The sequence below is a fragment of the Quercus suber genome, unplaced genomic scaffold (genome assembly GCF_002906115.3).
Source record: "Quercus suber isolate HL8 unplaced genomic scaffold, Cork oak 2.0 scaffold_875, whole genome shotgun sequence".
Classification (NCBI taxonomy): Eukaryota; Viridiplantae; Streptophyta; class Magnoliopsida; order Fagales; family Fagaceae; genus Quercus; species Quercus suber.
This window is the reverse complement of record NW_027070305.1, coordinates 117,849-136,018: the sequence shown is the minus strand read 5'-3', so window position 1 is coordinate 136,018 and position 18,170 is coordinate 117,849. Positions and strand designations below refer to the sequence as shown.

General features: G+C 37.9%; 3 protein-coding genes across 3 annotated transcripts; 1 reads left to right on the top strand and 2 right to left on the bottom strand.

Moving 5' to 3' along the window:
• Positions 1-4,733: 4,733 nt before the first annotated feature.
• On the bottom strand, positions 4,734-6,486 carry LOC112035319 (hydroquinone glucosyltransferase). The gene has a single exon (XM_024068151.2). It carries the CDS (start codon positions 6,386-6,388, stop codon positions 4,976-4,978), a length of 1,413 nt encoding a protein of 470 aa, XP_023923919.1. The 5' UTR covers positions 6,389-6,486; the 3' UTR covers positions 4,734-4,975.
• A 5,265-nt stretch (positions 6,487-11,751) lies between these two features.
• On the bottom strand, positions 11,752-13,424 carry LOC112035318 (hydroquinone glucosyltransferase). The gene has a single exon (XM_024068150.2). It carries the CDS (start codon positions 13,339-13,341, stop codon positions 11,935-11,937), a length of 1,407 nt encoding a protein of 468 aa, XP_023923918.1. The 5' UTR covers positions 13,342-13,424; the 3' UTR covers positions 11,752-11,934.
• A 1,307-nt stretch (positions 13,425-14,731) lies between these two features.
• LOC112035329 (uncharacterized) lies at positions 14,732-16,813 on the top strand. Its single transcript, XM_024068160.1, has one exon. The coding sequence runs from the start codon at positions 14,732-14,734 to the stop codon at positions 16,811-16,813; it is 2,082 nt and encodes a 693-aa protein (XP_023923928.1).
• Positions 16,814-18,170: the final 1,357 nt, after the last annotated feature.

Genomic DNA, 18,170 nt, shown 5'->3' with positions numbered 1-18,170 from the left:
GGTTCTTCCCCCCCCCCCCCTCCCCCCCCCCCCCCCCCTTTTTTTCCCTATTCACGTAAGGGAAGATAGAGAGAGGTTGGAACCACTAACGGTGAGATTTTATCTTCGCATTTAAGTTTGTTTATTAATTATGAGTAGGTTTCGATATTTTGTTTGGATTGGTTTGGATTTGTTTGGGTCCTTATGTTATATTTGGTTCTCATTATGGTATTTGAGTTATAAGTGATTTCTATTTTGATTGTTTGGGTTAAAATGCACCATAGTACATCCACCCTCTGCCCTAATTAGATCATACCTCCATTGATGTAGTCTCTATTTTTTGTTTCTTTAACGTTTGCTATTCGAAGAGAGCGTTGGTAAGGGCATGTGAAAAGAGTTGGAAAGAGAGCAATCTAACATCTTGGGTCAAGCTGCCTAAAACCTTTATAGGTATTATTTAAGTAAATATTACTTTAAACGTTTGATTTGATTTAGGCTTAAGTTTTGGTACTCAGTTGAAATGATTTTGATTATGATTGTCAAGTTGTCATATAATAGAAACTACAATTATTTTTTCTTCATGTATTATTTTTATTTCCTTTCATGCATGTTTTGATCTCATGTTGGATTGATGCAAAGTTGTGATTGCCACTTTATCTTCTATTGCATTTATTTTTAAATGAATTTCCTTTTTGTTTGTTACTGCCTGACTACAAAAAAAAAAAAAAAAACCAGAGAACAAAGTCAATATGAGGTGTTTATTTTTAAATGAATTTCCTCCTGCCATCATCATGCCAGAACCAATACCAATATGTGTTTCTTTTTTCCAGTTTGTTCATTAAATATGATCAGAAACTGATATCTTATTTGGAGTGGTTTTGATTTAGGTCTTTAACTTGAAGTTATGTTTTTCTTTTAGCTTTTCAGTTTGTGCATTAAATAGGATCAATTTTTTATATTTTTTTGGATTGGTTTCAATTTAGGTCTTTATGTTATATTTGGTTATGATTAAGTTACTTGGGTTAAATTTGTTCATGTTTATCTATCTATGTTGTTTGGGTTAAAACACATGGGAGCGGATTTAAAGAACTTCGAGTCTCAGTCTCTTTTGGACAATTTGAATGTCGAAATAGAGCAGGGGATTATTCTAGACAAAGTTATAAACAATACAAATCAAGTTGGAAAGAAAAAGTAAATTGAGAGTTTCCCTTAAACCAAATCCTATAGAAGTAGTAACGTGACTCTCTGTGGAGGGAAGGCTTTTCAATTTTTTCAATTTTTTTATCATGTTGAAGAATGAAACAATATTCAGAGGGTATAGGTCATATTTTGTTGAGTTCATTTTTATTGCCAATTAATTATGTTTGGTACAATCTTGGTATTATAGAAATAAAATAATGTCTTACCTTAAATGTGGCCTCATGACTGAGTAAAATGTGTATTCAAGTCATGATACTTTGTGATCAATTTATATTCTAATCATGCACCACAAATGTGTAATACTAATATCCATATTCCCAAGTCCCAAGATCAATGACTTTTTACCTTTTGTGGCTACTTTGCTTCAAGTGGATGTGTTTTAAGACTAATTGTGAGAATTAACACAAATCTATCTTTTGAGAAAGGAATATATTTATCTTCAAAAGGAAGATAAGCAGAGAACTTAGTAGATAGGACTGCTTCATTAATAGAAAAAATATTCCCTACAGCCACAATTAATTTGCAAACAATTAGTGAAACTCGAATGGAAACAAATGCAAATTAGATTTATGGGAGAAGCTATGTTTCATTTTTGTTTAATTTGGTAAAATTCTTGGAGGTGGTAAATGTTTGTTTGTCAAGGCAAGTGTGTGGTATGGAGTCTAATACAGGTCAGCCCTCCTTTTAATGCTATTACTTGGTTCTCTTTTAGAATAAGTTTTTGTTATTGTCTTTTGGCTTTTCTTTCATATTTTCTATTAAAATTTTTATTGCCTTCCACTCTATCTACATAATTAATAAGGTTAGATACTTTAAACTTTTGTTTTAGTGGTAGACAATTGCGGACAATGTGTTTTGTTATTGTAGTTTTACAGTTGCTAGTGTGTGAATTGTATTAACACAACTGAAAAATGAGCGGTTGCTATTAAGTTTGCAGGTTTGCATGTAATATAAAAACTGCAAAGATGCTCTATTCATGTACTTCTTTTATGGAGAATAGGTACAATATTATTCTAATAAGTATTGTTTTGTTCCTTAAGCTCATTGGCATACCAGCTGAATTCCAATGAGCCAGAAAATTGTATTTTAGTGGTGGAACTCTCCCTCTCAATATTCATTCATTCTAACTACCAACTACATTGTTTGTACTTTGCCCTATCCCTTCCATTCTAATCGTCATCTGCTTTATCCATACTTTGCCTCAATCCTTGCTGCTCTGTTTGTTTTTCCTGCCCCTACCCCTTCTCTACAATAGTATATCTGGAAGGTAAGCACAACATCAAATATTGTTAAATATAGTATATATTTTCTGTAACAAATATGATCTAGGTTTGGGTATTTTCTTGGGATAGATTATGATTTAGGCATTTGGATTAGATAAAGGTATAAAGGTTAGATTTGGTTATGTTTTAGATATTTATTTGTGTTAGATTTTGTTTGGTTCACTAAGCCACGTGACTTGCTTCAAAATTGTACATTCCGTGTGTAGTGCAATTGAGAAGGATACATATTAAGTCAACTTTACATACATACTAAACAAATAGTAGGTATGGACATTTACCTTTAATGAACATACTAAACAAATAGTAGGTATGGAAATAAACATTTACCTTTATGAACTGTTAGTGCAATAGAGATATTTACCATTGCAATAAACGTTACCATTATTTGTGTTGCCTTTGATTCCATTTGGAATTCACTAATTTTTTGTAGATAAGCTTTGGCTTTGCTGAAAAAATTTTCAACTAATAAAATTGTCCAATTTGATATGCTCTTTTGTACTAATTTCTTAAATAAGAGATTGTGTCTAATGTTTCACCAAATTATTTGACCGCTGGAAGTTTGGGGCTATATCAGATCTCTATGTTGGTGTTTCAGCTCTGCATGAAGCTGCAAGCAAAGTTCATTTTATGGAGATATCATATCATATGCCAAGGCTTGGCATCTTCAAGGGATTTTTTTCCCTGTTGGATCTAAATGCAAAATATGTATTATTGCATAGTTATATTTCCTTTCCACTTGCTGTAGTGTGCATATATTGCACATTTTTATTTGAAATTGTTACTGCTTTCTAGGCAATTTTTGTATGGTTTTGATTCTAGAAGTGGTACAAATTCCAAATATTGTTATCTTCCTTCAGCAGTATGCATAAAGTTATATTTTTACTTAATTTTATTCATTTTCAAATAAATATACTTTCAAATAAAATAATTATATTTAATTTTTATTTACTAATCCCGTGCATAGCACGGGTTAGCGACTAGTTATGATTAATATTGGAAAACTTCAATTATATATAGTGGATATGTTTTCTTAAGAGTTGGTGGTAAACGTTGGAAATTTTTTCCCATTATAGTTTGCATGTAATCATATTGCTTGTTTGAGTTCCAATTAACTCAATTGATAAAGTTTTTGATGATTCAATAAGAGATATAAGATTCAATCTCTACCTACACCAAAAACCAATTAGTGTCTTAATCTAATAATAAAGAAATGTAAAAATTCAAAATTTGTTTAAATAATGGCCTAGACGTACATGTATTTGCAAGTGTGACGTAACTTTAAAGGTAAGAAAATGACGTAACTTTAAAGGTAAGAAAAAAGTCCTAATGAACATCTTGGGACCATTCTTAATGGGTTTCTTCTTGTAATATTTATCTAGTGTGTTTAGAATGAGAGACTACTCATTTAACAGAACAATTAGGTGCTCCAAAAATTTTGGACATCATTCTTAGAAATAATAGTGGGGAAATCTAATATATATTACAAAGAGATATTTAGTATTTCTTATTTCAAGTCTTAAAATGTTAGCTCAATCCTCCTAGATTAAAATATTTACATAGAATTTCCACAAAATTTAATTTAGGATAAGAAAAATGAAGCAAAACCTTGAATTTTTATCAAATTATAAAATAGTACACCAATTTCAAGAATAATGTTACAAACCCTTTTTCCTATAATGCATTCTAAGAAAATGAAAAAGTACATGCGTTTTAGTCCAAATTGCAATTTAAGCAAAACTGAAAATTGCAAAGACCAGATGATGAGGACATCGCACCGTATTAAATTCGATTTCATCTGTAGTTGGATTAGTTTAGGGTTCTAGTTTATTTTGAATTCAAATAAAATAAGGATTAGACAATTAAATAAGGATTTGTTTTTTAGTTTATTATTAGTTTATCTTTTGCAGACGTTACACTGACGCACAAGTTCATCTTTCTGTTCAAGCTAGCCAAAATGCTAAGCTAGCCCCACCATGTCCGAAGGGTCAAATTAATAATCTTTATGGGGATAATATATTGGGAAATTTTTTTTTTTTTTTTTGGTCAATATATCTTGGGAAATCTTTAATTGAGTGTAACATATAGGTCCACCATGCACCTAACTTAAAAGACATAGGCTTTTGAATATAGGCTCAACTATATTATAATTACTACTTCCTCTTATTATTTTTATCCAATATAGAATTTTATTCACACTTATTTTTCTAACAATATGCCCTTTAAAATTAGTACGCAATATTATGTCAAGTCAGATAAATGGCCACGTAGAAATTAGAAAAAGAGCACTATCAAAATAAACTATATGATAAAGACATGATATAGTTAAACAATACATCACAATTCTACCCACACAAAAAAAGAAAAAAAAAAAAAACAATACATCACAAAGTAATACTTGTTATCAAAAAAAGCAAAGTGGTATAGAATAGACAACTAATGAATAATGACAAACAACAGAGGAATAAAGCAGAAAAGCAACGATGAATAAAGTAGAAAATTAAGAAAGAAATGTTTCATGTCCTAAAGTCAGGTCCATTTGTCCAACGGGATGCTATATCAGCGAGTGCCTTTGTAGAAGATCCATATGGGCTTACTGCTTTATCAGCAGCAATCTTTAACTCTTTCATACGGCTATGAACTTTCTTCCCTTCTTCTCCAACCATGAGGCCTTTTATAACTTTTGCAATTTCCTCTCGATCCACTAGGCCTTTCTCATTAGCTTTTGGTCTTAGCGCAACTTTTAGATCCTCAGTTAGTAATACAGCATTCATTCTTTGTTCTGCGAAAAGAGGCCATGCAATTATTGGTATTCCATGCATGATACTTTCTAAGGTTGAATTCCATCCGCAATGACTTAAGAACCCACCTGTCGAACCGTGGCTAAGGACTTGGGCTTGTGGTGCCCAATAGGGCACCACTAGACCTTGCTCTTTGGTCCTCTCTATAAACCCTTTTGGTAAGAAAGCAAGAGGGTTGTTGTCGAGGGTTTGGTCAGCAAGGTATGCAGCATTAGCCAAGCCATTATTTGGGCTTCTTACCACCCATAAGAACTTTTGCTTACTCAATTCCAATCCTAAAGCTAACTCATTCATTTGGTCATATGAGAGGGTTCCGCCACTCCCAAAACAAACAAATAGGACAGAGCCACTTGGTTGATTGTTCAACCATCTTAAACAGTCTGACCCTTCAACCTGATTGCTTGAACCACTTTGAATGATGGGTCCAACTGTATAAAGTGAAAGATTTTTAGCTTCTTCTTCCAAAGCTGTTATAGCATTTCCATCCAACTCCATGAAGGTATTAACAATAATACCCTCAGCTAATCGCATCTGTTTTGCCCAGCGAAGAATCAATTTGTACCACTCACTTGTTCGATCCTGAATCGGGTCTATAAGATCTCGGCCGTGAATAGGTATGCACCCCGGAAGTTTCACTGGTTCAGGTAGGTCTCTATACTCGCATGAAACTGTCTCATCCAACTTTGGCAAATTCAAAAGCAACGACAAAACCATAGCATTTGCTGGGTAGAAAATGTAGGGCGAGACATTGAGCTCCTTAGCAACATCAAGAGCATCAATCGCAAAAGGATCAACCACTAAAGCAACTAACCGAGTAGTTGCAACTAGTGAAGTTAACACATCACGAAGAGATGGCACTGAACGAGTCATGGTGAGTGCAATTTGTAGTCCAGGCTTTGCTCCTTTGAGGTCCTCCAAGTTCACTGGAGGAAGGAAGACATGCTCTATGCTAGTAGGGAGAGCTTGAAGGACTTCTTTCATGGCTTTGGATGGAGAACCTGTTGTGGGAATGATGCATGTGATGTGGAAGCCGTGATGATGAAGAAGAAGCTTGGCAAACTCAACAAGAGGGATGAGATGCCCCATCCCTGGACTTGGTAGAAGAGCTATGTGGGGTTTTTGGTCCATATGGACAAAGATATAATTCTATTAATATTTTGAAGAAATGGGGATTGAAAGAGAATACTATGTTTCGTTTTTATGGAAGGGACTTAGGAGGTTGCATGGTTTATATAGGTGTTTTAGGACTTAGGAATAATAGTATTAGATTATTTCTGGCACCTGATATTGGGTGAGTTTTGAAACAGTTTATTCAGTTAAAATTAAAAAAAAATTTTGCTAAAATTATTGCAAATAAAGATAAAAATAAGCTAAAATAGTACAATAAAACTGAAAAATAATAAAAAAATAAAATATATAATAGAATAAACTGATTTTAAACTCTAATTTCAATCACAACCAATGCATGGGACAGCAAAAATGCAACCGATTTGGTTCTTTTCTTTCTCTAATTTAAAATTTTGGACCTTTATTCTTTTTATTAAAGTTCATTTGTTACTGGGTTCTTGGGAATTGTACATACGTACGCTTTCTTTTTCTTTTTCTTTTTTTGATGGGATATGCACAAGCTTTTAAGCTTTTCTTTTTTTCTTTTTTTCTTTTTTTCTGTTTTTGATGGGATATGCGTGCGCTTTTTTTTTTTTTTTTGTGTTAAATGCCTACGCTTTTCGATGCTGAGGAAATGTGAGAAGATGAATAAAATAGATTTTATTTATTCACCATTGTTTGACTTAGGCGGCTGAACAAGACTATCAAATAATTGGAAACTAGGGGAAAGTTCAAAAGAAGATTTTAATTTTTGTTTGACTTAGGCGGCTGAACAAGAATATCAAATAATTGGAAACTAGAGGAAAGTTCAAAAGAAGATTTTAATTTTTGTTTGACTTAGGCGGCTGAACAAGAATATCAAATAATTGGAAACTAGAGGAAAGTTCAAAAGAAGATTTTAATTTTTGTTTGACTTAGGCGGCTGAACAAGAATATCAAATAATTGGAAACTAGAGGAAAGTTAGTGTGACGTAAGTGCTAACGTTACTATTCTAAATTTGTTTAAATAATGTAATCAATAATTTTTAATTTTTAGTTTTTAATTGGCATAAACGTACCGGCATGACTTAGTGTGACGTAAGTGCTAACGTTACTATTCTAAATTTGTTTAAATAATGTAATCACTTATTTTATTTAAATAATGTTTTATTATATGCTACTACTAGAGCTAACCAGACCAACCAGCAACCCAACGGAACGACCCGACCTATTGCCATCTGAATTGAAACTAATTGGATCCGAGTAGCTAGCAATCAACGGCGAGTCTCCAGCATTAGAAATCAAGAGTAAGGTTTTCAGACCCGGACTGGGAGGTCAGACCGTGAAAATCGAAAACTGGGATAAAAACCGATTTTTTAAACATAAAAAATCAGATTTTTTGTTAATTTTGTGAACCCCTAAAACCGGGGTTGGACCGCATGAACTGATGGCAAGAACCATTAGTCCAACCCCTTAGCATTTTTTTTTTTTAATAAAAACAACTTAACACAATTTTATTATACTTAATTAAATTATCCATCTCTTACAAGGAATAAAAAATATATTATAATTAAAATCCTTCAAAGATATTCAACTTTACTTCAAAAATTAATCATAAATTTTAATGTTTTCATGGTTATTATTTTATTTTATTAACTTTCTTATTTAATTATTAAATATATGCTTAAAAATCATTAAATTTTCCTCACATATATAGATATATTAGTCAATTTTGCTAGTTTTATAAATTTAATATCTATATTTAGGTTTTAATTAATTATTAAATTAATTATGACGTCATTACGATTCGACCTCAAAAACCTTGAACCTCTCCCTTTTACGGTTCAATGAACGGTTTGAGTCCGAAAACCTTAATCAAGAGGTGCAGGTTGAGTAGTGGTTTTGGGTTTTGAAATTTGATGAAAATCGAACCGACCGTCCTCCTAACCCTCATCCTCCCTCTCTCTCTCTCTCCCTCAAATCTGTCAAGATCTCGCCAAGATCTAGACCAAATTTAGTGAGATACATCAAAATCTTGTGCTTTGTTGATTTCGCCTATTGCTGCTTTGTTGTTTTCACCCAAAACAGACTATCGTCCGCCTGAGTGGTTAGATTGGTTGCAGGTTTATTTTTGCTTCAACCAATTAGGTCTAATTAGTTGCAAGTTGAGCCCAAACACGATTCAACTTAATTTATGAAAAGCCCTAGCTATTACATAAGAACAAACATTAATCTTCTAAATTTGTATAATATAAATAATATATTATATTATTCATATACAGTCAGAAAAACGTAAATCTAACTATATAAGTTGAGCCCAAACACAATTCAACTTTACTTATGGAAAGCCCAAGTGTTAATCTTCTAAATTTGTATAATATAAATAATATATTATATTATTTATATACAGTCAAAATAATGTAAATCTAACTATATATTATATGCCAGTAGGGAGAGCTTGTAGGACTTCTTTCATGGCTTTGGATGGAGACCCTATTGTGGGAATGATGCATGTGATGTGGAAGTCGTGATGATGAAGTAGCTTGGCAAACTCAACAAGAGGGATGAGATGCCCCGTCCCTGGACTTGGTAGAAGAGCTATGTGGGGGTTTTTGTTCCATATGGACAAATATATAATTCAATTATGTTTTGAAGAGATGGGAATTGAAAGAGAATACCAATTGTGACGTTGGAGCCCAAGCACGATTCAACTTAACTTATGGAAAGGCCTTGCTGCTACATAAGAACAAACGTTAATCTCCAACCGTTTTTTTTTTTTTTTTAATGAGGTTTATCTAGGTGTTAGGACTTAGGAATAACAGTATTAGATTATTTCCAGCATCTGGAAACTATGCGTGGGACGGGAAACATGTAATCCCTTACCCACTAAAAAACTAAACCCAACAGGCGGTTAGGTTCTTTCTTTCTCTAGTTTAAAATTTTGGACATATATTCTTTTTGTTAAAGTTCATTTGTTAATAAGAGTCTTTGAAATAGTATATGCGTATGATTATTATTATTATTATTTTATTCAACAAATAATTTAGATTTTATTAATACACCATTGTTTGACCAAAAATGTTTTCTCCAACTTAATTTGGAGTGAAACTTTCCAAACTTCTACTATATCTTTTTATTAAATGTGAATTTTGAAAATCAAACCGTTGGATTACATGTTATATTTGTTCTTAACACACATGTCAAATTTAGTTCAAATTGACTGTTTTTTTTTACGTTTTGAACTATAAAATTATTTTTTATACATAATTTTTTAGCACAAAAAATTATTATAAGAAAATGTAATTCAATAGTTAGATTTTCAAAATTTATATCCAATTAAAAAATATAGGAGGAGAAACATTTTCATTATTTGATTTGGTTAACCATACCAGAAGATGAAAAAATTGGAAAGAGGAAAGTTGAAAAGAAGATTTTTATTTTTTAATTAACATAAACACACTGGCATGTGTTAGCCTGATGTAACTACAAACATTATTCTTCTAATGGAATAATTTTTCTAAAATTTTATTTTAATAAATTAATAGTCGGGGTGGTGAGATTTGAACATTAGGTATCTCAATTGGAAACTGTTAGGATTTAAGTTTATAGTGTTGACAAACTATGACAAATTGTAAGTCTTGTTGAGTAAAAATATGTACTTCCTAATTCCAAGACAAAGACACAAGTCCGGGACGAAGAAAGATGTGAATTGTTTTTATTTTATTTTATTATATATATATTTTTTAATTGGTGTTCAACTTGTTGGAACTATTCGATTGGTGTTCAACTTGTCAAAAATTACATAATCATAAAATATTTGCAAATGTGAAAAGGTCCATAAGTTGTTCGTTCCAAGCTCAATTGGTGATCTGTTTGTTACAGTATTTAAAAGACAGTATAAGCTAACCCTAGAGAGCTTTTAGAAGAGAAAAAAAGTGCCTTATGTGCCTCATATTATGTATCTAGGACTTTTGTACTCAAAACTCTCTTAAATCTTTTACTAGTGATATTCTTTGAAGAAACTCAAGATTTAGTGTTGTGGAAGTTGCTACCTCATACCAGTGATCAAGAGTTCTGGATCTAAAACTTCAAGTGTGATCTTGAAATCGTATAGTTGAGGTCTATATTTTAGAAAACCCACAAGGGTGAACCTATTTTGTGAACCTGCTCTATCTAATAGTGAATTTGTTCACCTCAGGATTAATAAAGTTAAGTCCCACCACGTTTTTCTTGTGACCCTGTTTTGTTTCATTGGTTTTCTTAGTCATCATATCGTGTCTCTTTTAAATTTCCACACTTGCATGATATTGATGTTGATGTACTTAACCTAAAGTATCAATAATAGATCTAACAATCAACTTGGCTTTAAAATTGGTTAAATAAGTGTTTTTAGAGTGGTCTAATCCCAACAAAAACATTAATAGAAGTACTAGTTGAGTTAAAAAGATTTTTATAGCATAAATATTGCTAGGTCCATAGTTTATAAGTTAGCAAATATTGCTAGGTCCATAGTCTAAAATTAAATCTAGATTGAGTTTTCAAGAGTATGATGATGTCTAAGATTTTTGCCCAGAATGGCTCAAGAAGATTGAAATTTTTAAGTTTTCAACACATACTCAACACATGTTAATCAATCAAGAATCACATGTCTAGCTATAAATCAATTATGACTATTTCGTGCTTAATTGCTAGAGTGTAAAAGGAATTATAAAGACAACCAAATGGAGGTTTTGAGAGCTGCGTATTGTAGCCAAGTTCTCTATTTATTTGTTCCAAATTTTTGTAGTCTAAAATTATATATAAAAAAATATTTTTTTAGACCGAATATTAAATAGTATATGATTGACACGAAATTTGATATTTGTGTTAAGAACATAAATAACATGAAATTTAGTTGTTAAATTTTCAATATACGTAGTCATGTTAAATTTTTTATTAGGAGTTATAGCTAATGGCTACAAGAAAGTTTTTAGCTAATCTTTATCCTAATACAATCTATGAAAATGAAAAAGTGCAACCCTTATTTCCTAATAGAAATCTAAGGGAAAAAGAAAATTGAAAAGACAAGACTTCTAACCAACAGCCCAAAAATCTAAGTCTCAATGCTTATTATTAATTTCTAGATTGTTTGCAGAGTGATTTATATATGTTATGAGGAATTAGGGATAATGCGTGGAAAAATGGTTCAGGGCATTATTAGTGGAGGCTGCTAGGTGGCTAGAGCCTTTCGTTCTATAGTTAAGTGGGCTAAATGCGGTAGTTCCCTTGCTGACCACTGTCGAAAGTTTATGTAGTTTTTGTGTAGTAACTTGATGAGGAGTAGCCGAGAATAAGCTTAGAATTAGGATGGTGACATGATATAGTTAAAAAATAGAAAATGAGCACTATGAAATAAACGATATAATAAAGACATGATACAGTTAAAAAATACATCGCAAAGTGAGACTTGTTATCAAAAAAGCAGAGTGCTATAGAATAGACTCAATAGGGTCAATAGACAACTAGTGAATAATGAAAAACAAGAGAGGAATAAAGCAGAAAAGCAATGATGGATAAAGTATAAAATTAAGAAAGAAATGTTTCATGTTCTAAGAGTCAGGTTGATTTGTCCATTGGGATGCTAAATCAGCGAGTGCCTTTGTAGAAGACCCATTTGGGCCTAGTGCTTTCTCAGCAGCAATCTTTAAATTTTTCATATGGTTATGAACTTTCTTCCCTTCTTCTCCAACCATGAGACCTTTTATAACTTCTGCGATTTCTTCCTGATCCACTAGGCCTTTCTCGTTAGCTTTTGGTCTCAGTGCAACTTTGAGAACCTCAGTTAGTAATATTGCATTCATTCTTTGTTCAGCGAAAAGCGGCCATGCAATTATTGGTATGCCCTGCATGATACTCTCCAAGGTTGAATTCCAACCACAGTGACTTAAGAACCCACCTGTTGAATTGTGGCTAAGGACTTGGGCTTGTGGTGCCCAAAAGGGCACCACTAGACCTTGTTCTTTGGTCCTCTCTATAAAACCTTTTGGTAAGAAAGCAAGAGGGTTGTTGTCGAGGGTTTGGTCAGCAAGGTATGCAGCATTAGCCAATTCATTATTTGGGCTTCTTACCACCCATAAGAACTTTTGCTTACTCAATTCCAATCCTAAAGCTAACTCATTCATTTGGTCATATGAGAGGGTTGCACCACTTCCAAAACAAACAAATAGGACAGAGCCACTTGGTTGATTGTTCAACCATCTTAAACAGTCTGACCCTTCAACCGGATTGCTTGAACCACTTTGAATGATGGGTCCAATTGTATAAAGTGAAATATTTTTAGTTTCTTCATCCAAAGCTGTTATAGCATTTCCATCCAACTCCATGAAGGTATTAATAAAAATACCCTCAGCTAATCGCATCTGTTTTGCTCTGAGAAGAAACATTTTGTACCACTCACTTTTTCGATCTTGCATCGGGTCTATAAGATCTCGACTGAGAATAGGTATGCACCCCGGAAGTTTCACTGGTTCAGGTAGGTCTCTATACTCGCATGAAATTGTCTCATCCAACTTTGGCAAATGCAAAACCAACGAAAAAACCATAGCATTTGTTGAGTAGAAAATGTAGGGCGAGACATTGAGCTCCTTAGCAACATCAAGAGCATCTGTCCCAAAAGGATCAACCACTAAAGCAACTAACCGAGTAGTTGCAACTAATGAAGTTAACACATCATGAAGAGATGGCAGTGAACGAGTCATGGTGAGAGCAATTTGTAGTCCAGGCTTTGCTCCTTTGAGGTCCTCCAAGTTCACTAGAGGAAGAAAGACATGGTCTATGCTAGTAGGGAGAGCTTCAAGGACTTCTTTCATGGCTTTGTATGGTGACCCTGTTGTGGGAATGATGCATGTGATGTGGAAGTCATGATGATGAAGAAGTAGCTTGGCAAACTCAACAAGAGGGATGAGATGCCCCATCCCTGGACTTGGTAGAAGAGCTATGTGGAGTTTTTGTTCCATATGGACAAATATATAATTCAATTATGTTTTGAAGAGATGGGAATTGAAAGAGAATACCAATTGCAACTTGGGAGCTTGCGTGGTTTATATAGGCGTTAGGACTTAGGAATAATAGTATTAGATTATTTCCAGCATCTGGAAACTATGTGGGGGAGGGGAAAGATGTAACCCCTCACCCACTAAAAGACTACACCCAACCGGTTAGGTTCTTTTCTTTCTCTAATTTAAAATTTTGCACATATATTCATATATTCTTTTTATTAATGTTCATTTGTTAATGGTGTTCTTTTTCTTTTCTTTTTTTGAGAAAGGTTAATGAGGTTCTTTGAAATAGTATATGCGCATGATTATTATTATTCTTTTTTTATACAACGAATAAATTAGATTTTATTAATACACCATTGTTTGACCAAAAATGTCATCTCCAAACTAGTTTTTACTGAAACTTTCTAAATGTGAATTTTAAAAACTTTCTTATATCTTTTTATTAAATATGAATTTTGAAAATCAAATTGTTGAATTGTATGTTATATTTGTTCTTAACACACATGTTAAATTTCGTTCAAATTGAGGGTGTGGGGCCAAGAAATAGTCAGGCAACCCCGGCCCACTCCGAACCAGGCCCAAGGCCCATGCCGAGGACGCGTCCGAGGTCCGAGGACTGAAGTGTAGTGCCCAGCTACCCACGAAGCAGAGCCGAGGATGATAGCGTCCTCGGAATTCCGAGATCCGAAAACGGGCAGGCTGCACTCCATCAAAGGGAGCCTCCCCGAGCGTCCAAGGAACAAACAGCAGGTACCAAATGCCGGACGTGGAAGCATGGCGAAAGAGCAAATCCCAGATGAACTGTCACCTCCACATTAAATGCTCCCAACTAACGTCCTGGCCGCATTAATGAGGAGGGGACGCCTCAACAGTGCCATCTTGGTTGCTGCCATCCACAGAGATAATGGGAAGGTGGCTGATGGGACAAGCACTCAAGTGATATCCTAATCCCTTTACAAATGTAGGGTTAGGATCGATTGGGAGAGGGATATATAATGTAAGGGACTCCTCCTAAGGGGGGAGAGAGAAAAAAATAGAGGAGTAATCTGTATGCTCTAAGAGAATTTTATAGTCAGTCTTAAAGAAAGAAATTATAAGAACTCCAAGTCCTGGAGAGCACGTCCGAGGAGCATTATTACTCATCACAATGCACGTTCAAATTATCCAACCCGCGTACAATCATGCATGGTCATTGTATTTCTCACTAACGCCTAGTTCTTGAATCCATCCTCTATAAAATTCATTGCGGGGAAACTGGGCTTGGGTCCACTCCCTCAAACCTGGTCCCTACAATTGGCGCCGTCTGTGGGGAGAACTTGTGCGTTGGTAAGGACAACATTCAAGCATGGCAGGATCAGGCCCTCATCAAGCAACTCCCAATCGACCTGAACAGGCGAAGCCACGGCATCAGAGTGGCTACGGCGACCCCGAAGGGGATCAGAATGACAATGGACGGTTTCGAGAGGGAAGCGTGCATACTTCAACGGTGAGCGAAAACCAAGCCCAGAAGCGCGACGATGGCCAGGCCACGCAATCGGAAGAGGCTCAAAGCCACGCTTCCCAGGGAAAGGATGATAAGGAGGCCATGCAGCGCGAGATAGATGATCTAAAGAGGAGGCTGCGACGTGCGCAGCGAAGACGGTCCGAGCCCAACCCTGACCTGCCCTCTAACGATGAGAGCGATGACGAGTACAGGCAAAGGTCAAGAACGCCCCCCAGCGAGACTTTCTCCCACGAGGACGAGCGCTACCGGAGGTGTAGGCGCGCCAGCCCAACCCCCAGGGGCGTAGGAGGTGACGCCATGAGCAAGGCGCTGGACCAGCTCTCCAGATCGCCCTTCACGCGTCGTATAGAGGAGGCAGAGCTTCCTCGGTGGTTCCAGCAGCCAACCTTCATTGCTTACAACGGCAAAACGGATCCCGTGGAGCTGAGCCAGTTCAACCAGAGGATGGCTGTCCACTCCAAGAACGAGGCGCTGATGTGCAAAGTCTTCCCATCCAGCTTGGGACCTGTGGCGATGAGGTGGTTCAACGGTCTGAGGACGAATTTCATAGACTCGTACAGACAGCTGACCCAGGCTTTCGGCTCCCGCTTTGTCACGAACAGCAGGCCTCCCCGGCCCATGAGTGCGCTGCTGTCCCTGTCCATGCGTGACGGGGAGACCCTCAAGGCCTACTCGGACAAGTACTGGGAGATCTACAATGAGCTGGACGGCAAGTATGACGCCGTCGCCATCAGTACATTCCAGAATGGGCTACCAATGGGGCACGGCCTGAAGAAATCCTTAACCGGAAAGCCCGCCACCAGTGTGCGGCAACTGATGGACCGGATTGATAAGTACAAGCGGGTGGAGGAAGATATGCTGCAAGGCAAGGGGAAGGATAAGGTCATCCCTCAAGAGAGAAGAGATTTCAGGTCAGACCAGTATAACAACGCCCGCCCGATGAGGGATTTTGGAGGAGAATCTGGACCGACCAATGCTCAAACCGTCAACGCCGTGTTTCGAGAACCCGTGCATAGGGTGCTAGAAAAGATAAAGGACGAACCGTATTTCAGATGGCCGAATAAGATGGCTGGGGAACCTGAGAGGCGCAATCGGAATCGTTACTGCCAATACCACCAGGACCACGGGCATACCACAGAGGACTGCAGGAACCTCCGCAACTACCTGGATCAGCTAGTCCGGGAAGGAAAGCTGAAGCACCTGCTGGTCAACCCCGACAATCGTCAGGGCCAAATGTATCAGGAGCCCCGGAGGGAAACCGCCATGGGGCAACCCGCTGGCACAATCAACGTAATCCTGGCGGCACCAGGGAGAACGGGCGCGGGCCCTTCGCGAGTGTTATCTGTGGCCCAACCGCCAGCCGAGGAGTCCAGGGCAGGGCCGAAAAGAGCTAGGAGGAGTTCTTGCCCTTACTTGAGCTTCTTAGAGGAGGACAAAGTCGGGACCACCCAGCCCCATGACGATGCTCTGGTGGTCACCTTTAGAATTGGGGGCTACGATGTGAAGAGAGTGATGGTAGATGGTAGCAGCGCAGTAGAGGTCATGTACCCGGACCTCTACAGGGGGCTAGGGTTAAGACCGGAGGACCTGACGCCATATGACTCTCCCTTAATGAGTTTCGACGGGAAGCTCGTCATCCCGAAGGGCATGATCAGGCTGCCCATACAAACCGGCCCGGAAGTGGTCGAGGTGAACTTCATAGTGGTGGACACATACTCCCCCTACACGGCCATTGTGGGAAGACCCTGGCTCCACGCTTTAGGGGGCGTAGCCTCCTCCTTGCCCCAGAAGGTGAAATTCCCATCGGGGGACCGGATTCTAGAAATCCGTGGTTGCCAGTCCACTGCGAGGCAATGCACGGTGGCTGCCATATCATGTCGGCTTGACGCACAGCCCTCGACCATTACCGAAGAGGGTTTATAGCAATCAAATACCACGGTAGCGCTCCCCAATGTGGCTGCCGAAGAAGCCAAGTGCGAGGACTTGGAGAAAGTGGTAATCGGTGACGATCCGGAGAAATTCTTCCGGGTCGGGGCTCGGCTGCCCCCCAACGAACAAGAGGAGTTGGTCGAGTTCCTTCGGAGCAATATCGACGTATTCGCATGGGACCCCTGCGACGCACCAGGGATTGACCCGTCCTTCATCTGTCACCACCTCAACGTTAGTCCATCCATAATACCCAAGAAGCAGCCGCCCCGACGCCCATCAAGGGAGCACGCTGACGCCATAAGGGAGGAGGTGAATAAACTCAAGCACGCTAGGGCTATCAAGGAGATTTTCTATCCCGAATGGCTAGCCAATACTGTGGTGGTCAGGAAGAAGAGCGGAAAGTGGAGGGTCTGTGTGGACTTCACCGACCTAAATAGGGCATGCCCAAAGGATCCGTTCCCCATGCCTCGGATCGACCAGCTGGTAGATGCAACCACGGGCCACCCTCGGATGAGCTTCCTAGACACCTTTCAGGGCTATCATCAGATACCACTGGCTCTGGAAGATCAGGAGAAGACCGCCTTTCTGACACCCGTCAGGAATTACCACTACAAGGTGATGCCTTTCGGTTTGAAGAACGCAGGATCTACCTACCAGAGGATGATGACGAGGATGTTCGAGCCGATGCTGGGCAAGAGCATTGAGGTCTATGTTGACGATATGGTAGTGAAGAGTAAGGTGGTATCCGAGCATCTGGGGGACCTCGGCCGCACATTTGACGTCCTGAGGAAGCACCAGCTGCGCCTAAATGCCTCAAAGTGCTCGTTTGGGGTCGGCTCGGGCAAGTTCCTTGGGTACATGATCACCCATAGAGGAATCGAAGTTGACCCTGACCAAATCAAGGCTATTCATGATCTGAAGCCTCCGCAGAACCCCAAGGAGGTGCAGAAGCTTACTAGGATGATCGCGGCTCTGAACAGGTTCATTTCCCGATCGGCTGACAGGTACAGGCCCTTCTATCTCCTGATCAACAAGTGGAAAGGATTTGAGTGGTCTGAAGACTGTGTTGCAGCTTTCCAACAACTCAAGGAGTACCTATCCCGGCCGTCTATCATGTCCAATCCTAACGCCGATGAGGTCTTATACGCATACCTGGCTGTGGCGCCCCACGCAGTGAGCCTAGTACTGATACGGGATGACAATGGCATTCAAAAGCCAGTTTATTACGTCAGTAAGTCGCTACATGAAGCGGAGGTCAAGTACCTGCCCTTGGAGAAGGCCATACCGGCTGTGGTCCACGCGACGAGAAAGCTCCCTCACTACTTCCAAGCTCACACAGTGGTCGTCCTGA